The sequence below is a fragment of the Leptosomus discolor genome, chromosome 1 (genome assembly GCF_034619465.1).
Source record: "Leptosomus discolor isolate bLepDis1 chromosome 1, bLepDis1.hap2, whole genome shotgun sequence".
In the NCBI taxonomy this organism is placed as follows: Eukaryota; Metazoa; Chordata; class Aves; order Leptosomiformes; family Leptosomidae; genus Leptosomus; species Leptosomus discolor.
Genome location: NC_141391.1, coordinates 215,443,270 through 215,464,720, shown reverse-complemented (window position 1 = coordinate 215,464,720; position 21,451 = coordinate 215,443,270). Strand labels below are relative to the sequence as shown.

The 21,451-nt window shown below is 41.5% G+C and overlaps 1 protein-coding gene across 1 annotated transcript in view; it reads right to left on the bottom strand.

The window, feature by feature from the left end:
• The window catches only part of MKLN1 (muskelin 1), a 77,522-nt gene that overhangs the window by 19,901 nt on the left and 36,170 nt on the right, over positions 1-21,451 (bottom strand). The window contains exons 8-11 of the mRNA XM_086481026.1: positions 13,476-13,688; positions 11,388-11,609; positions 9,308-9,437; positions 475-622 (exon numbers count right to left, since the gene is read on the bottom strand). Of these exons, the coding sequence (XP_086337152.1) occupies positions 475-622; positions 9,308-9,437; positions 11,388-11,609; positions 13,476-13,688 (713 nt within the window). The remainder of the gene's footprint in view (positions 1-474; positions 623-9,307; positions 9,438-11,387; positions 11,610-13,475; positions 13,689-21,451) is intronic.

The following is a 21,451-nucleotide window of genomic DNA, read 5'->3' as shown; positions in this document are numbered from 1 at the left end:
ATCTAGCGGTTAACCGAAGTACCACTGCATGCAATCTGGAAAGAGCTGATAGATCTAGCATGAAGACTTCTCCATCACCATTCATACATCAGACCAGTTGCCTTGGTTTCTAATAACCAGTATCATGTACGCTGCTATTAACAGCTTACATTTGACTAAATTTGCTGCACTGATGATGAATTCTGGCCTTGAACATTTCCTACAGGAAAAACTTCTTATAATCGCTTACTTCCTCTCATCCCCTCCACCAGCCTCCAGGGAAGAACCTCACAGGATTCCTCTCCCTCGTTTGGCTTATTGCCACGGTGTGTCTAAAGACTACGGGAAAAACGCGGTGCCTCAGGGGAACTCGGTTGTCTTCAACATTACCACTCCACGGTTATACGAGGTTAGAGAGTTACCTGGGAGACAAGCTCATGTAGGATTGCTTCCTAATGAAAGTCAGTGTAGATGACAGAAATAGCATCAACTTACCAGCTGTTCCTCACAATGTCATAAATCCAGAAGGAATTCCTTACATTCTCTTCCCGCTTCTCCTTGTCTTTACTGAGCCCTGACAAGACATGGATTTCATTCAGTTCTGGATCAATGGTAGCCCTTTGAGTGAAACCTGTCATTGGAACTGACAAAAAAAAAGAAGATAAAAAAAGAAGTTACACGTTGAAAACAACAGAGGATACAGGAAGGGATCAACGCTTCAGACAAATGCATTTCCCTCTCCCTGTAATTCAGCAGATTTTCTAATATCCACGGTACAAGCATGAGATTTCACGTAACTACCCCTTCAGTATTCTAGCATAAAGTGCATCTACCTATGTTTAATACCTTCCCACCTAGTTTCCCTGTTTTCTTCTTTTTAATTACCTTCACCTCTTCATCTTTGATCTAAAACCAAGCCAAATGGACTGAGCGAACCCAAGCTGGTATTTTCTACGACTTCTCCTCCACAGCGACGTTGTTATTTACCACAACTGAAAACCTAAATGGCACATCTCAAAATAGGAGGCGTGCAGAAGTCACCAAGCAAACAATTTGCTTCTTGTACGTGCCCTCCAAAGCAGGGTGAGAGGGAGGAGAGGACAAAACATCATCCAGAGGAATTCATCGAGAGGCTGAATTCCTTCCTGCTAAGGACAAGTACAACGCAAATTCTGTTCTTCCCTTCCTATTTATGACTTGTGAAAGCACAAAAACCATTCTGAGAGCTGCTGTTTCCTTGGGAGAGGTATGGACAGAGCTATCTGGGAGACAACCAGCTCAGAAACAAGGATTAAATTGTCTCAAGATAGAGCTAGATGAAGAGATATGAGCAGAGCGATTTTGTTATTATCTTACCCATAAAAGGAAGCACTGATTCCAGAAAGCTAAGTTGCCAAAGCTGGGAAACAAAAAATTTCAGGATGAACTCAAGATTACATAGCTCACAACCTTGCGTCGCTTCCTTTAGGACAAAGATGTCAAGGAAGGTTTTTTTGTACTTTCTAAATAGTTGTGGTGTAATTACCACGCTGTTCTTCTGTTCCACCTTCAGATTTAGAAGTATGGTGAAATACTGAGGATTCCAGCAGTTTTCATCATAATTCCCCGAAAAAAAGGTCAGCAAATTTGTTTGGCAGTCCTTCTTGTTTGTTGTATAATTCCCCACTTCCTGTTTCCCTAGGCAACCATCCTTCCAAAATGTATTTGTGAAGGGCACGTGACCCTTGTTTACAGATCCTGTTTGTCTCATTTCTCTTTCTGGGTCACTTTACAAAGGCTGGTAAAGGTTCCTGGCCTTCGATCAAGATTTTGGCACGAAAAATTCTCAGAACTCTTGTATTTTGCAAATTCTTCCCTGCAATTAACTGTGAACTGCACACACAGCCTAGAAAACATGCCCTATGCTAATAAATCACTTAATATTGGTGTTGAAGAACACACAAAACGGAATTTTGCAAGCTCATTTTGTAATAGGTTTCGGTCCTGTAGTTCACCCTTCTCATTTGGCAGGCCAGGAGAGTAATAAACATCAATTAAAACATCCTGAGCAGCATTTGGTTTTCTACAGTTTAAGCCCTTACCAAAATGTTCAGCAAAGTTGCCAAAACCCCCAAACATTTTGTAAAAAATAAATAAAAATCCTTAGTACTTATGTAAACTTCAGTAGAAACTAAAATACATTCAGATAATTCAGAGTCCTAGCGACAAAATCCTTGCTTATGGTTTTACAGAAGAGCTGGAGGCAGAGCCTTTGGAGCCCTCTTCAGCCGAAGCCTGCCTATTTTGACCTCCAATTTTGCTGTGAAGTTTCAAAGGAAAATTAATCCAGTTTTATTATAAGCAAATGGGTGGCAGAGCAGAGAAAAAAAGCAGGGAACAATGCTGGCACAACAACTATGTATCTTGTTTTAGCTGCAAACCACAAGGAAGTTTTTAAATAAGACTGATGAGTACTGTGAAAGTCTCTCAATAAGGAAAATTGAGAACAAAAACTCAATTATAGACTAAATATCATTAATTTTGAGAAGTATCATGTAATATGTTTGCTTGCATAGTCAGGGACTAAATCATTGACCCAAAAGGACTAAATTCAAGGCGTATTTGAGATATTTCTGGCAGGAGAGCCATCTAAATTTGATCAGCAATTCTAATGTACATGGAAGATGTCTTTGCAACCCTGTCTCCTGCTTTGAACATTCAAGACCACGCTGGGTTCTTAGGAGAAAAAAAGCATGCAAATCTTCAGAGCATTAATACCTCTGGCTCACTGAAACGAAAATTATTATAATCATGAGGAATACGGTGCTACATTACCATCGATACAGAAAGCGTACAAAACTTGTCTATGGAAGGCCCATCCCTCCTCCTGAAATGTTGTTAAATAAATCAATTTTGTATCTAGTCTATGCTCCATTTCCTGAAGCTGAAATTATTATTTAAATAATGAAGGAGGGAAAAGACACCAAAGTTCCGTGCCTCTGTTTTTTTTCACTCTTGATAGTAAGAATAGGATTTAACCGCAGCAATTGCAATCAAAACCAAATTCAAGTCAAGTAATTTCAAGCTTCTCTCAGTTGTAAACCAATCTCTTCTTGGGACTGTTTGAAATGCAGAATGTCTAGAAGAAATGTCAGAATATATATATATCCCTACAGTTTGTAAGGGCCTAAGATGAGGAGCAACTTACATAAACTCTTTGACCTATCTAAGCAACTGCGTAGAAACCATATTTAAGTAGTGCCTTCGGCTAGACAAAGTTGACATCTAGTCTTTTGCAGAGGAAAAATCGAACTAAAAGTTAGATGAAATATGATTAAAAAAAAACCTACAAGACAACACAAATTTGGTAAACAAGTCCCTGAAAAATAAATAGAAAATAAGGCAAGCTAACACACAGTAAGAGGGAGGCGCTGTGATAGTTTAAACACAACAGAAACATCGAAAGATGTTTACCAAGGAAGTCTGATCCTTAACAGAGCAAAAGGCCTACGCAGAATCCTCATGACTGACAAACACTTCCACTAGGGGGTAAGAGAGCTCCATAATCTGCAAGGGCAGCGGCTCGCAGTCAATGCTGGATATAATTCAAATGATTACGGTCAGCATATTAGAGAGGGACACGGGCTGTAAACTTGTGAGAAGTACTTGGGATGTTTAGCTAACGAAATGTATGTTGGGAAGGAAATTTAATTCTGCATGGGAGACACAACCCACCCTGTGACAGTAACTGATTGCTTAGGATATTTAAAAGAAAAAAATATAATAATTTTAAGACTCAAGAGTAAAAAGTCACAAACAACAAGGGATAAGAATCAAACACAGTAATACCAGGGCACTGTAAGAACTATATGCAATGTACCAGATCCAAGGGGTGCATAAAGTGGTAAGAATGGCTCCGTGGAAGTGGCCTCGCTCCTGCTGCTTCACAGAAACATAGACGTAAATCAGCTTTGGAGCAAATCTCCACCGATTTCACACCTTTCAGAGCGCCTCCCAGGCCCGGCAATCGCTCGGGTCAGCTGTGGGCAGACAGCTCGAAGGACATAAAGCAGCAACTGAGGACTTAGCCCTGGTTGTTTTGAACACAGCCCGGGCCTGTCGCTATGCGATATTAACTTGGCTCCTAGGACAATACATTACTGATTGAAGAGGAAAAGCTGTACAGAGAAATTACTAAACACAATACAATTCCAAAAAGTCTAGTAGATGGTGAATGCTTTTCTTGTGGCACTGCATTTTTTTCCCCTGTAATCTCATTAACCAGCCCAGCGTAGAATGGCAGTAACTAATCGAAAATAAGAAGTCTGAATCCTCTCTCCGGAGCTGAACATTTTAATTTATTTTTATACAGCAAAAATGGAAAGCCTATGGCCTCAATATTTGAAAACAACGTTCAGCCACACAGGCCTTGAGTCAGCAGCTAGTTACATAAACAAGTAGTAATTCCTGAGAAAGCTTCCATAAAATGCTGTGTAACCCTGTGCAATGTAATTTCCATTTCAACGTAACACACGGGAAAAGCTTTTCTACAAAAGCGATGACTAATCATGAAACAGATACGTTCCCGCTACCACAGTCCCTACTTAGGGGCATTTTTATTTTTGATCACAGCGATCATTTCAGCAAGCTGACTATTTCTCGGCTTATGTGTGCAAACAGCTACAGTTGTTTCAAGTGCAATGTTGGCTGCTGCCGCTATCCAAGCAAGAAAACAGCTTTGACACAGTGGCAGAGTTTGCAAAGCAGTAAATCGGGAGTTCACAGATGTGGTTCTCCCATTAAGGGACAGAAGTTTGGAAATTAAACCTCTCACATTTGACAGGATACTATATATAGCATGTTCTTAAACACGCTTTGAAACACAGCATTGGCAAAACAACGATATAAAACCTGTAGTCTACAGACCACTTCTGAAGGATTCGTGAAGGATCATTAGGGGAAGCGAGTTCATTGACAGCCTTTCAGTGGCACCTACGTTACGAAACCCTGAGAACACGTTACAGCTAATCCCACTATAAGTGACTTGCAAGGATCCTCCCTCCTTGCGATGCCTCCTGATTAAAAAAATTGCAGAAAGCTACATCACACGGATATTGCTGTTCACCAAAACCTGGCACCTCCCTGATAGCTTGATTTAGAAAAAAAAAGCAGCAGGTCAGCAAATTACTCCATACCACTACTTGTAATCCATGCAAAACCGAAGCAGCACCTCCCCTGAACTTTAATAGGGCAAACCTTGATGAGTGACAGAGATAGTATACAGGCCAGCTGTTGACACAGCAAGATAATGATTATCCTCTTGGATTTTTCATGATGAGACTGCATTTGGCAGTCAGCCAGGGAACTAAGCTAAGGAGACCATACGAACAGTTTGGTTGTCATGTTGAAAAAGCCACAACCCAACGTCCAACGCTCAGTTCTCTCCCAAGCGACATGAGACTTAGGAAAAAAAGGGTCAGTTAGTAAATCTGAATAGAATTCTGCTGTTCTGCCATCTCTCTGAAGCATCCTTACGATTTGGTGACTGCCCACTCTCCTCCTCACCTTCACAGTCAGAGGACAGTATTTTGAGATTGGTTCAGAGAAGCATCTCACAAGATGAAGAGCACATAAGGTCCCTCACAACACAAAGTGCTACCATGGCAAGAGACACGCATGGCAAGGTAGACCTTAAACTGAACAAGGGCAATAGGCATCAGGCGTCACAAAGAGACGACCAAAATGGCATATTCAGACCAAAATGGGATATTCAGACCAAAATGGGATATTCAGACCAAAATGGGATATTCAGACTGCTTGTCCGAGTTGGACCTTGGCCACGTTGAGCTAGCAGTGCTGCCTATTTTGATGAACGTTCTCCTGACTGTGTCTTGTTTTAAACCAGGGTTTCCCGGACTGGGCTGTGTCGCCTCTGTCCGTGGTCCTTATCCAAGAAACCTCCAGTCTGTCAGGTGCACAGATCCGTATCTGGAACCAGCACCTGCCCCAGCCAGAGACACAGGATCCTCACTGGTAGCTTAAAAAAAAATTTTTTTTTATATATATATATTTATTTACAGTTTGCCCATAAGAACTACTTCACCATTAAAGGGAGCTACAAGAAAGTTGAAGGTTTGTTCTCATTTGACTTTAGAAGTTACTCAGTGCCAAGGGATCTAAGATGATTTTGATTCTCTTGCAGAAGGAAATTCTCCCTCTGACCAACAGGCTCTGACACATCACCCGAGTCAGGGCCAAAAAGGATTATCACAGGAACCTTGACCACAAGTGTTCCTATTAGCTCCCTTAGACCTGAAATGACTGCCCGTGATTAGTCATGGATTGCGTGCTTAAGCAAGCCAGGCAAGCTGTCAGCGTAGCCTTTTGAAGACATCCGATACTGGTGGCATCTCTGGACCACGTGTACGCTTCAGAGACACCCTCTGGCACAGGCATGTTGGTTTGGGGTTGTTTTTGTTGTTGTTGGGGGGGGGGTTAAGTAATTAAAAGTATACAACTGCTCTAAAAGGGTACGTCCTCAACGTGTTCTGCCTCTCCTCCAACCACAAGCTCTACTCAACTGCACTCCACTTCCTCCAATTTGTACCACTACTGCCCTTCTTCACATCTGACTCTTTACCGCAGTCACATTCTTTTTTCCTCAGTCCCGTTTTGTCCATTCTCTAGCTGAACTAACAAATGTCTTGCTCCTCACAGTTACCATGCAGCAGAAAGATAACCATCCCTAACGGCCTGCCTTCGCTGTAGTGCCCTCCTTTGACAAGAAAGAGAAAGCACCAGGTTTTTTTGATGCAACGAGCTGGAGAAAGCCCCCATGCTCAAATGGCGTTTGCCAGACGCAGAGAGCTACAAGGTTTACCTACGTTTCGAAGCAGATTGAGTCAGGAGACATTTTTAGTAGGCAAAGCTGTGTGCAAACTTATCTTTTAGAAATTGTACCTTGATCAAGTTCGAACTTTTCTGGAATGAAAAAAAAGCACATCTAAACTTGCTCAAATTATCGTCCTTTACTCCAAATTAAGACAGTGTAAGTGACACTTAATCACTTAAATAATATTCTCAAACCCATCACCTATACAAGGAACTGGTTCCAGGATCAACATCAAAGGTACAATTAAGAGCAAAGAAACTCAAACAGTACAAATATCTCATGCAGAAGTTAAGGACAGCAAAATCTATCATCACCATTGTTTTCTAGCATTGCAAGAACTCCGTATCACTGATAATCCTCAACTACTGATTCTACTACTTTTTTTTTTTTTTTAAAGTCTTCTCACTACTCTAACAAATTTTAAACAAATGCACAATTAAGTTCTTTTAGAAAGGGTAAAAATCAAAATAGCTCAACTAAGAATAGAACTGAATGCCACATGCGAGCCAGGAACAAAATGTAATCATGGGACTTTATAGGAACATTTAGGTCAGGCATCCTCAATTCGACTCATCACACCGAGCAGCTTAAAACTTCACAGCGACCAGTCAGGGAATCACTTTGTTCATGCAGATGAAAATGGTATATCACTACCTAACAAGAGCACAATAACGACTTGCTTTTTTGGGTGAAAATAGTGCTGTCAACATCTGCTGTCTGAATGTAACAAGCATTTTGTTCTCTTCCTGTTAAAATGCAAATAATCCTAGCATTTTCTTTCAAAAGCGAGGGAAACGTTCAAATCTGTTTGTTTACTTTCTACACGCAGGAGAACAGTAAACTGAAAAATCTGCTCACGAATTATTTCCAATGAGTCACTTTCTTACAAAGTCTACTGTTCATCACTTCAGGGACTGTGGGAATGGGGGGGGGGGGGGCGCTAAATATTATACTCTCATTTGCTTAACTGAACTTTGCAGCTAATGTACTTGCTGAGGAGCAGAGCTCAGTGTCTTCTCCAGCCATAAGGCAAGCTCAGGCTTTAAATCTGAAACAGATACAGGTGTCAGCCTAAAGCCGCATGTTTTAAAGCTTCTGGTTATAAAGAAATGTAGTTTTAAAAAAGCAGAACGGCAGAATGACAGCAAGTTCATGGAAAAAAAAAAAAAAATCGATTCTTTAAAAGCTCTAAGGGCAACAAACGGTGCGTGGGTGTGCGTACAGCAGCATCAGGCAACATGCAGGCACCTTAATAAAGGAGACTGTCAACAATACAAGCTGGTTCTTTCTTGGAAGCACTCAAGTAAATAAATGACTCCAGAGAATAAGAGCTTGGGTACTCTTCTCCCTCACTGGCATAACTAAATTAATGACCAAACCGTAATTCATAACCATCAATAAGTCACTTCAAAAGTTCAGTAAAATGACTTGCTAAAAATTAAGCCTGATCAAAATAAGGAGGGCAGCTTAAATTCAAGATAACTCAGCTTCCCAGGATTTTGGTAACTGGAAGAAAAGAAAACAAGATTGGGACTAAATATACATAATACGAAAAACATTGATAACTTCTGTCCTATAGTAGTACACAGTGCAAGACAAATTTAAACTTCTGAGCTGTATGCTGAAAATCAGGGTATTTGCAACCCGAAAATTATGTGCTTATACATGCAGAAATCCTTTTCAGGAAAAAAAAAAAAAAACAACATTCTTCTCTATGTCATTTGAGGAGAAAAGGTATAAGATCAGCCCTTTATGGTTACGTTACAATGCCTTCTGGGTGTTTTTAAAGGTTTCTGGTACACAGAACTATGCCTGGTGCATACAGCTCCAGGGGCATGAACCAAACAGGACCAAAGCCTTGCTCCCTCCTCCTACCATTTTTTTGCCTCTCCCTGATAATTTAGTACAAGAGTAACAGCACAAGAGCCCTCATCTTTCTAGTCAGCTCCTGTCAGGCAAAATAACCTCTATCCTTCTATTCCAATCCTCTGTTTCTGAGCATCCTACCTGCCTTTCTGCAACTCAAACCAAGCAGATTATTTCTATTTTATGGTACCTTTCACTTGATGAAAACTATAAAAAAAAAATTGCTTTCTCCTTTCCTGGTTTAAAGAGGGTTGGTTTTTTTTTTTTTCAGCCTTTTTGTCTTTGCTAGATACTTCAGAGGAAGTATTTTTAATTCTTATTCCGCTGAATTTTTTTTCTTTTGAGGTGCTATGTAGTTTCACACATCAATTATTTGTATCGTACTGAAGATGGTGAGTGTCCAATGACAGGAAAGACAAAAGAGCTGGCATAAGTTTAACCTATATACAGTGGGGTTTACTTGGGTAGGTAGGGCTCGTTAAGGATGCTAACCTGATACCACAGGACACTGAATCTGGCCTCTCACCTACTTAACAATATCTTTCTCATTTGTACCAATGGGAAGAAGTTAATATGTAGTTGTACTCTTACCCATCCCTGAATCTTTCTTAGTGCCGTCTGATATGATATCCACGTGATCGCTGTCTACATCATAACTGAAGAAGTCATTCAAGTAAGTCTTCGATCTCTGGCCACCAAATACATATAAGCAGCGATTTTTCTGGAATGGAAGAGAAGTATGTCTTTACAAAGCTTAAGGAAGTATGTTGGCCAACTGTGACCATTAACAGAAACACTGATGAATCCAAGAGTAACAGGTATGTTCCTTTTAAGTTTAAAATCATGCCTCAACTATCAGGTTCGCCAGTCTTAATTTGTGTAAGTATCTCATAATGTCATCTCCACAAAGATTCACAGGGAACAATTATGCAAACAGTGTATTATTCTCAAACTCAATAAAAACTTAAGAACTCTCGATCTTCTTGATTCTGGAATTTATGATTTCTCAGTTTCAAGAGCTAAACCATTAAGGGCTCACAGATTCCCCCCAAAAATCCTCTTACAAATGTAATTTTGAAGACTCCATGATCTATACAAGACCACAAACCAACAGTTTCAGCTCCAGAGTGACTAGGCAGATTTTTAGATAGTTAACTACTGCAGCCCCACCCAAGCAAGCTATAACTTTGGAACATTAAAAGAGCAACTCATTTTTCAAGTTTAATATTAAAGAATTAACAGTCTCCTTGTCTAGAACCCCTTAGCTCATAACTTCACTGTTTAAAAAAAGAAAAGCAACAATAGACGGACTGTAAGAGAAATCTTCCAGGTACCAGCACATTAGTAAACTCAGGACAGGCAAACGGCAAGCAGCAAGCCAAGAATAGCAGGGTTTATTACTTCTTTCAAGTTTGCCAAGTGGAAAGTCCTTAAGAGGCAGATTATTTTTCTTTCAAATGGTTGAGAAAACAGCAACAGACCTAAACTTCCATGACCCGTGCTTACAGAAACCTGTATTCTTACATTTACCACGAACAAATACTTGAAAAATCCTCAGGTACCTGTGAAGAATTTTGTGTGGCAATATGTTTTTCAACAGATTTGAGAGCGCCATGCAAAACAAAAACAAAATTGAGAACTCTGAGTGCACAGTATTCACTATAAAAATTCTGACCTTTCACTTGAAAGGGAAAGAGAAACAAACTCAGTAAATTGTTCAAACCGGTCAGTTTTGCATTGGTGGTATCTGCACACGCTTGAATGCCACAATATTAATTTTAACTCTCTTTTTCCCTGCCCCCAACTCAGAGTTTAATGTCAGCAAAACTCTACAAACTCCACGTACTACCATTAAGAAGCTGCCATTTAAATCCAGTGCAGAACTGTCGCTGCATCACAGCATTTCTACTTGACACTAATCCCCTCTGCACTGTGCTATTCCACTGAGAAACCTACACACAAAGCTAGTCCAGAACATCTGGGACACCGACCACCCTCACCCTGCCGCTCCCGTGTTCCGCACTTCAGCAAAGACGCAGTCGACAGGCACAACTGGAAAGGTAATGGAAGGTGGTTTTTAATGCCAAATATTATTTTTTAATGCACACCCTGCCCCCTCCATCTCTCTGCTCTGCCATCAGGCTCTGGGTGAAGTGCCCGTAACACCATCCGTGCCCGGCTGTTAACAGCTGCTCAGGACAACAAGCAGCAGCCGGGTGCTCTGCCCAAAGGAATATGAGGCCTGTGCATCTCGGTACACACCCAGTAAGCCCCTCCACTAGTCAAGTTTACCATTCCAGTAACTACACAGGGTATCTACTAGTCCAGAAGCTTCTAAGTTGCTCTACCAACTTCAAAAGAAAAACTCTTTAGATCGAATTGAACCACACCCTTTGAGTCTATTTACCATCATTCAATTAAAAACTACTTAAAATTCACCTTGCTTTTTACTTGAACTCTTATTCAGTTGAAGTCATGAAAACTCCAAGACTTGAATTAATACCTCCCTGCACTTACCAAAGCAGCATCAGAACGTCAGCGAACATAAAAATCAAGAGAGACAACACAGTGCCTAGGAGATTAAAGAGCTTCAAACTCACAAGAAGAATCAAAATCAGATGTTCCCCTTAAAGTCAGGCATCGTATATCCAAGTATGGTGTGGATACTTACAGAATGGAACAACATACAGTGCCCTATTCGGGACTGGATATCCTCAGGTCCAGCATTACAGGAATCCTCTCTCAAAAGTTTCCATGTCTGACACTGGCAGTCGAAAGCAAACAATCCACTGAACTGCGGCTCGCTGGCTCTGCTGTCATCAACGCTGCCATTGCAGGTCAGAATTCTGCCTCCAAAGGTGTAGATCATGTGTTTTTCAGAATCCATACACATCTGTAAAAACGAGAGAAGCCGTTTTCAGCCAGCACATTAACACTTGAACGCTCTAAGATTTAAGATTAAACAGCCCTCCCCTGCAAGTGGCATCTAGTAAGTTAGGCAGTACTCTGCACATCTCCTGAATCCCTAACAAACAGAAAAGAACACACATATCTTCATGGCTGATGGGTACTAATCTCAGAAAATTAATTAATTGAAAAGGCAAGTCTAATCTCAACTTAGCATTTAATAAGCAAAAAAGACTAAACGTGCCCTCCATCACCTAAGAACCTCGCCTCTAGCTACTGATTTCAGGGAAAAGCGTTTTACAGTCTTTCACCACGATCCGTAGCCAATTCTGCCAGAGAGTTAATAGAATACCACTTTTGACAATGGCTATGCAAGGGGAAAAAAAAATAATAAAAAAAATAAAAATCACTGCTAATTTACTGACCACCACTGGACTGATCCCAAAAAAAAAAAAAAAAAAAAAGTCAGCCTGCGGTTTGTTACTGAGATTCCATCCCAAGCACACATTTGCTGTTACCCCCATTACTTCAACATAAAGATGGGCCATAACCTGGCCAAGGATTTTTTGATGAGACTGCAGCAGAAATATGTTTATCCCCAAAACCTGAATTCAGGTTATGGCACACAAGAGATGCACTGCAGTACAAATCAAACAAAACTCCCTGGCTCCAGGTGATGTTTTCAGACACAGTAAATGCAGAGAGTTACAAAACACCAGGAGGGAAGGGGGGGAAAAAAACCCCCGACCAACCAACCAAATAACAAAACAGACAAGATTACAGTAAGATAGAAATGCTACTCAGCAAAGCCTACACAAAACACTTCTAGTGCAGCACATTTTTGTGAAGGTTAAACAAAAACCGCTATCGCAGTAGGTACTGAGGGAGAGAAGAGAAGCAGCTGCAGACTGATAAAGAATTCAGGGAGGACATACTTTCCGAAAAGACAGCAGGGGAAAAAGAAACAATTTCAGAAGCAGGCAAAGAAGGTACCCAGCGTAGCCTTGCCAGCTGAACAATTTCCTTGTGCCTTTTCCCCAACACCTGGGAGACTGGTATTTGTTATTAATAGTACAGAAAGACTGATTGGCTTTTGTTCTGCAGACAACACGTATCTTTAATTTTCGGTGTCAGCAGAAACGCATATTGTGCTGGCAAACGACAGCTTTGGTTACAAAACAGCTAGTACCAATAAAAGCAGTTCTTGGGCTGCTTTAAAAACGAGTACTGATGTGCTGTTTCTTGGCCGTGCTTTATAAAAATCAATTAAGAACTAAATACCTTTTTCGAGTACACAAAAGCCATTAAACACAGAACAAAAGTAAAAAAAAAAAGTATTCAGTTTGAACACAGGGACAGGTGCGGCTTTTTGAAAGATTAGCGGCCACTCCTCTAAGGTGTTTCAATCTACAAAGCAAGCACATTCTACAAATGTTAAAAGATAACCCATTTTGAAAGAACCCTGATCCTGTTGGCCTCTTGCTGATAGTATTCTTCCGAAGGTACCACACACAGCTCCGCAAGTTGTTCCCCAACACCCTCTGAGCGGGCAGATCTGCAAACCCAGCTCAACCAGACTGATTAAAACCAGATGAAACTGTGGTTTGAACTTCAATAATAAAATGAGTTCGTTCGCAAAGGTTTTTATGATTCTTGCGGCTCGGTTTGATTAGAGTATCGGTAGTCAGCGGCATCAGACAACGACGTGGTTAGAATTTAACTGAGTGCAGATCACAGCCTTCCTCCTCACTGCTACGTTACCTGGTACAGCACTTCCAAATCGCAGGAGGGGACGATCAAAACTGACTCGCAAACGTTAAGAACTTGCACTAAGAGTATCAGTGTAGCTGACCTGATGATCAAACACCAGCTTTGGACCTCCATCCGCCGCCGTGTCTTCGCTCAGTAACATCCACGTGTTTGTGTCAATGTCGTAGCGATAGAAGTCGCTTTTCAGAGACTTGCTGTTCCTCACGGAGGAATCCAGATAGCGTCCCAGCGTGTAGATCTGCCGCCGCTGAATGTCAATGCACATCTTGTGACAAGATCTGGCACTGGGACCACTCTAATAAAGAAAAGGACCACAAAAACAAGGAGAATAAAATATTTAATATTGCTCCAGGTAGGTCACTGCACACTCACTAAGGGTAAATTAGTACTATCAGCAACTGGAAATCCTTTGAGAATTCAAGAAAAATCTGCTTGGAATCGGACAAATATAGGATTAATATATGAGTATCTATATAACAGGACATTCCATAACTCCTTTGCCCTTGAGAAAGGCACCAGCAAAATCCTTCACGTATTTTTTTACAACAAGCTTATGACTTGAAGCTTTTTTGTAAGATTCCTTAGAAAACAGACTGTTTCCTCCAGAAGTGATTCTCAGAGGCGTGTGAAAGCTACTTGATCTTTTAAAATAACAGGAGTTGATGCACATGAGAGGCAAATTAAGATGTCACAGCCTATAAATAACTACATAGGAAGAAGATTAAGAAGTGCTCTATTACAAGAGCCTCTGTTTTATTAATAGGCTGTTTTCTAACAGATCATAACCAGACACTCCCACAAGCAATCATATCCCGTAATGGGTCTCTGAAGGTAACAAAAGCACTCCCTGTCCTTCACAAACAGCTATGGCCATTCCAGCCTCCAACTACAAGAAAGTTTCCCACGGTAAGCAAAACTGCCATGAGTTATGATCTTCAAGAGAAAAATCAGAGGGCCCCTGTCACATTATTATGTGCTTACCCATCCAGGACTACTCGAGCTAAATCACTCAGTAATTTATTCAATGATATTACGATGATGCTACGGCAGTACTGGGCAGTATCCTTTCTGCTTCCCAAATGTAATTTTGGGAGCTCATCCTGAAGCATAAGAGTGATATTCCTGTACTCCAAAATACTAGAAATAAAGATGTGCAAAGCCTTATTTGCAAAATATCAAAAGAAAAAGAAAACATTGGCATCATGCTTATAGATACATTCTATAGTTTACCTGGCCTTAGTCTGTATAATTTTGGCACTTTAGAAGTGAGGATGCCAGAACAAGGCTGGTGGCTAGCTAACTTGGAGAGTCTGGAAACCAACATCAACACTGATAAGATTTCAGGTGACAAAGAAAGGTAATGAAAGTATGAAAGACAAAAAAACTAAATGAAAAATAAAGATTACACAAGCAGGCAAAGAGGTAGCAAATCACCATTTATTAGAAGACTTAAAGAAAAGCAGCCATGCCACACCAAATAATCATCAGAATATTTGCTCCATGTGCTACCAAATACTGCCTGATGGAAAAAAAAAGTCTTCATAATTGTACCATTTCATGTAAAAAAAAAAATCTACTGAAGTTATTACTGAAATGCAAAATACCCTGATGGAATACACTTCACTGAATTTGATAGAATATGAAAGAAAGCATGACATCTTTGTAGTCAAAAGACTTTACTACTGATGTTAAAGAAATCAATTTCTTGATTAAACAACAGTTACACAAAACTGTTTACAGCAACTCAAATGACAGTCTGAAGAGGTGAACTGAATTGTTCGTGTTTTGTAAATACGAAGCATTATGTCAGCAATAATTACAGCTTTGAGGATTAGTTACTTCATGGTAATTAAGATAATTTTCTTTTATGAAAAAAGTACTGGTAGAAATGAAATATTAGCATAAAATCCTGAAACGCAGCAGAATGAAGTTCATTCATTGCCTTTGGTCACACAGAAGCAGCTGACAGAAGGCAGCAATATACTTTACCTTGCTCCCAGAAAATACAAAGCAGTATCTTCCCGAGGACCCTGTTCCAAACTCACAGGGTGGTTTCTTTGCATGAAAAGAACCAATTTGTGTATTCACAGAGGCTGCCTCTGCTTCACAAGAAAGTAACCCCAGCAGACAAAGTCCGCCTCTAGTTATGCAGCTGGGACACTTTAGGATATGCCATTGTTCCCCTGCCAAAGGGCACATATTTATTTGCCTTGGAGCTGCCTTGTAGATGAAACGTTGAGACCTACCTGTGCTTCCTGACTCTCCCCCTCTTTGTCAGGTCATTGCAGGGTTTTTTAATTGAACCTGCTCATTTAAGTATCTTCCCCGACTTCCTCACCTCTATATGCTCTATGGACTAAAGAAAATCCTACCAAATTTGCTCGAATTATGTCTTCGGCACATTCAAGAATAAATCTCCAATTTAGCAATTTCCAGACCTGCCTTGCCATGAAAAGCTGCATTGGCAACTGAAGTTTGTCTGGGTACAGACATGAGGCTGAGACACTTAGCACCTACAATACCAGTTTCAAGCCGCTGGCACCAACAGCACAGTTGCTACACTGGCTAAGTACACAACATACAAATTTCAGCTCCTAAGACTATGCTAAAATGAGAACAGAACGGAGGAAAAATAACTTCTTTCTGGAATTATGTACTGGTCACGTCTTACACAGCAATATCTGCCTTTTTAAAGGGCTATTAAAGGTTTTAATCTTGACCATTTCATCTATAGGCACAGAAACTTCATCATTAAGAACTTGCAGAGCCTGCCATAGCATGAACCATCTCTTCTAATAAAGAAAACTTCACCCAGTTCGGAATCTTTTCTCAAAGAAAAATGGAGTTATTCCTGTGTATCACGTTTACAAGATCACTTACACGGAACTGATAAAAGTCTCCAATTTAGTCTACATGTTTACCAATACTCCATTAAACGGTGGTAGACATTGGTTTGACACTTGAGGCAGAAGAAGGGAAAGGCCTAAATCTCTGTTCACATGGGAGCTACTCAATTTGACCACGAAAGTCCTTGTAGCACGTATATACTTCAAAGGAGGGGGCACAAAGTCCATTTACAAAGACAGATAGGGGCAGACACTGAAAGTGAATAAAACATTGCAAGGCACATGTGGTGAAGTGAATCAAGAGCCCGTGGGCGGCTACGAATGCTCATCCAGAGCCGCGTACTTCATGCGGTTACAAAAGCAGGCCTGTTGTTCGGACAAAGAACACACTGCCACAACTTGTCATGGAGAAAGCGACCCAAATTCGAATGGGAAAGAGTTTGTTGATTCCAGAAGTGTTCAAGGGAATTGGCCCCTTATAAGCAACCAGCGAGAAAAACTGACTATGATAGACATGAGTCTCTTTATCCTACGCTTGAAGAGACAAAGTATGGTTAGAGAGCAGGAGAACAACCTTCTGTGCCCTCCTGCCAGGAGGGAGGCTGGCTGACAACCCATGAGTTAACAGCCCCGAGTGAGTGGATCTTACTAGAGGTGTCTACATCCTTATTCGACTTTGGGCCTTATCACCAAAGGTACACAAAAAGACACATAAAAAGTATCTATTGTACTTGCTACTCCTCTAAACATCTGACATTCCCAAACATACTCACAACTAATAAAGACAGTTTCACCTACACACCAATAACCATGAAGCAAAGATTAAACAAGCCCAAGTCTTCTTGAGCAGAGCAGAAGGCAAACGAACCGTTTTGACCAGTTTCCATTTATCTGCTTCTGTGGTTATTTGAATTCATAATCAATCAATGGAAGACTTCTCATTAAGCACCTTTCTTTAGCTCTAGTTTCATTGAACTGTCTTCAAAGTTGTTTGCATGTTGGTTCTACATTTTTGCAGATGAAGCTTCAAGAACTGATCGACTGACTTAGCAGAGGTACTACGTCCCAAACAGAGCAGATCTTAGTTAAACCAGACTCCAGCCAGTCCCATCCAGCAACCGTGTCCAAACGATCTGAACAAACGCTGGCTTTGGGGACTCTTTCCAGTTCTCATCGGGAAGCTCCTGGCACACACACACAGCAGAAACCACACGTGAAAGCAGCTTGTGACTACGCTATGTTCTTATTCAGATGGCAAGCAATGCGTTACGCCGCTTTGACCAGTCCCTCCGCCGATGCCAAGGCTGCGATGGCAATAGCAGACCATTAGCATATCACATTTCCAACCTACAGGGCACCGAACACCACCACAGATTACTAAGCATGGGCACTGTTCGCTTTCTGTGGAATTCAATGAGTGCCCACACGGAGCTAAGACTAACCTGAACAAAACGGCTCTCTGCCACCCAGCACCACCGCACAATTAGCCCAGCACAATAACGGCTAAAACAGATTAAACAGTACGTGCCGTGGCCCGGTTTTAAAGTGCTACAAAATACCAAGCTTCTACGCCACAGTCTAATATCTTCGGTTTTGTTGCAACTCGTCTGGTGTCTAAAATACAGACAAAGGCCCTGACGAGGGTGGGATGGTAGGGAAAGGAAGAGAGTATGTATAGTTAGGGGTACCTAAGACAGGCTTTCAATCCTTTAAGCGCCCAGGAGCGACCAAGGCCAAACGGGATTTTTTGGTTTCGTCAGTGCTACACGAAATTCAATTGTGCAATGCCAAGCGCATACACAGTATACTTTATGAAAAGCCTTCTCAACATGCTAAGCCACTTTATAAAATCTAATTAGAGCTTTCTTCATTTAACTTGCAAATGCTGAAAGCAATTATCCCACTTAAGGACTAACTTACAAAACGTTTTCAAAAAGCAACACAACAGCACTGAGAGACAACACTGCCTCCTTAGAATAATTGATTTGTTCCTATACAGGAGAGAAAGGAATGGGACTCAACTCCTTAGGGCAGGGCCTGCTCAAATAACTATTTATGCCAGAATCAGCATGCATCATCTTAGCAACAGCATCCTGGCATGCTCCGCTAAGGCACAAACATGATAGCTTTCGATTTTTTTTGTCTTGTTTTTAAATAAATGTCCTACGGACCCACTTTGATGCGAACAGGATTGCAGGAAGCCGGTTCCACTTCCCATCCCACCCCCAAAACAAAAACTGGGGGGCCTTGGCTTCGTTTGGTTATCATAACCTTTTGCAAATAAAGGGTTTTCAGTTGCAAGAAAATCTGTTTTATTCAGACTGATCCAGATGAAAAACCTCAGGAGCAAGCCTGGACCCTGTTCAAGAGTCAGGGAAATAAAAACAAAGAACAGCTGACTAATTCTCCCTTCTTGGTGCTGTAAAAGACTGAATGGAATGTGAACACTGCCTCCAGTATAAAGTTCAAAAATAAGCGTCATGAGGTAAATGCTCTTGTCCTAAAGCAAACTAGGACGAGGACATAAAAAGGCACAAACAACCTACTTTGTTTCCAGTTCTGAGAGCAGGCTGTCATGCAACAAATAGTCCCTCCTGCCTACACACAAGTGCAGAGATTAATTGCTCTCATTTCCCAGTTTCAGAGCATAATTCATTTCCTCCTCCACCCCCTCCCTCCCCCCCCAAAAAAGGGGAAAGTTCTCCACAATCTTGAAAACGAAAGGAAATGCATATTACTCTTGGCATTCATTCAAGTCTATACGCTTTTTTAAGATTAGAGCTTGTTAGAGCTTGATCAATGCCAGTCTTCAGCTAACGCGTACTCCCAAAACGTTTCATCTAAGCTGCAGCTCAAAACGATTTGCTTCACTCTAGAGGAGGACTAAATTCAGCACGAGAAACAACTACAGCCATACACAAAACACTTCCATCCCATACAAGTTGCTCACAGAAAGCATGTTAAGTTTCTCACAACCCAGGGCAGGTTCTCATGCCAGAAAGCTAGCAAAAGAATTTAATCTATTGGTTTTTTATGGTAGTGTAGGGCATTTGTATTGCCCATCAGCCCAAAACACGAAGCAGAATGAACGGAGGCTTCCAACGCCCACACGATCCCCGACCCCGTGCCAGGTCTTTCACACGAGAGGGAGCTGGGCCTCAGACGTTCAGTCACGCGACAGGAGCGTCACGACAGCGCTCGTGGCCAGAGCAGCCCAGCACAGGCACACGGCTACGGGGGCACACCCAACATCAGGGTTTCTTAAGCATGAAGGACCCTTCCATAAACAGCATACCCCACCTGCTTCTTCCTGCTCTGGGATGGCAGAAATCAGTGCTACGTGTGTCAAATGACGTCCAAGCCTTGACAGCTCTAGCACGAGACTTGAAAACCTTTGAACGTCACACAGAGTAGATGCTGCAAAGGATTCAACTGGGATCTCAAATGTTTCTAGGAGCAGAAGATGGGAGTCTAGCTCCAAGAAACATATTCTGGATGCTGAATGTACACCCCATTCATTCAATTACTCTGCAAGTTTGCCTTAAGTAAAAGTTTAAAGCAGCACAAGAAGCTAACAGTTAGACCAGGTCAGCAGCCTCAGACTTCCAGTCTAAGATATTCTTGGCGCTACTTATGGAAGATAACAGATATTCCAACTTACTTTTACAGCTGCTATACCAGATACAATGAAAATTCTTTGGTAGTTTGAAAGTTATATACATTCTGCCAATAAATATTTTGGGAAGCCTATTAAATAGATCAGAACCTGGCTAAAAATCACGATGCTTAAAACTCCCCAGGACCGGTACTAGAAAGCCATGGGTCTACGCCATTTTTCACACAAAACATTTAAATGTCTCCTGACAAGGATTAGGTTCAGGTATCAAAAAGTTTCTGACAAGTATTTGCAAATAATGAACTATTAATATGTCTAACCACAGCTAAGACATGGAAGACATCCTTCGGTCAGGCAGTTGACACTGTATCTGAGCTATGGCTAATCTGCTTACAAGCACCCTCCTACAGCAACGCAACTAAATAGACTTAGTGGCAAAGTCCTTCCTGGCATCTGACTCAGACATGATGGAGCAGCTTAAAGTCAGAGGCAGCTTTTAGCACGCAGTTTTGATTCATCTCTAAGGTGGCAAAACAAAAAAAAATATATATTAAAGAGGATGAAGCTTTTTTTCCTTCCTAAAAGCACACACACGTTCGGGATAGTCTTCATTTCTCACTGTTGATACTTCACGGCCTCAAGCTGAGACTTCCATAAAGAGACTTCTCTTGCTTAGACTAGAAGTAAAAAACAAATGGCCCCGTGTTCTATTTTTGAAAGACGGTTCAATGAGCTTGTGAGTCAAATGATTAAGCTCAGAGATCATACGACATGATCCTTATGATAGCAGCGGACGAGATTTGATGACCCATGAGGGGCCCATCCCCTCCAGTCCTACAAAAGACTTTACTCAGACTGTTTGCTCCATCCCTCAGGCACCAGCGCAGGTTCATCAGAGCACAGACTCAGCGCAGCACGTGAACAGTGCTGTGAAAACCAATAGATGCTTAATGTTCGATTCCCATGAGGGGACCTGTTAAAAACCAGTCTCCCAGCAGGCCCGCTGGCAGAGCAGAACGAACCAGGACATGATTTACTGGTTTCTGCTGAACCCCGATTAACACACCTCTGAAGAAATCCAGTGTGCCCTCTGAGTGGACTCGCAAACTTTCCAAAGCACCAATATTCTGCTTTTGACGGCTGTTTTGCATGAGTTTACCTACAGCGCAGAAACAACTTTGGCAACCAATGCCCGCGTTACTGCCAGCGAAGAGAGGCACGCTCCTGGGTCACTTCCGAGCGACGTGCTCTCACTTGGCTTGCTCTCACACCAAGGTATCATCAAGGCCTTCCAGCAATGCATAACCGTGGATCTCATGTTGCACTAAACCAGGGCATCCTATGACCAAGAGAATTTCAAGGCAAGCAAGTGGAGTAAAGGGGAAAAACTCCCAGAGCTTCGAGCATGCAAGCAGCGTGACGTAATTCTTTCATTTATGTGAAGCAGGTTGCAGGAACATGTATGAAGGTCTTGTCTAGGCTTTAGCTTACAGTCAAAAATAAGTCGTGCAGCCTACATGATTCAGCTTACAAATGCAAACAAGAGAAGCACTGAAGGAATACCCTAATACAAGACAACCCTGCAGCACAAGGACA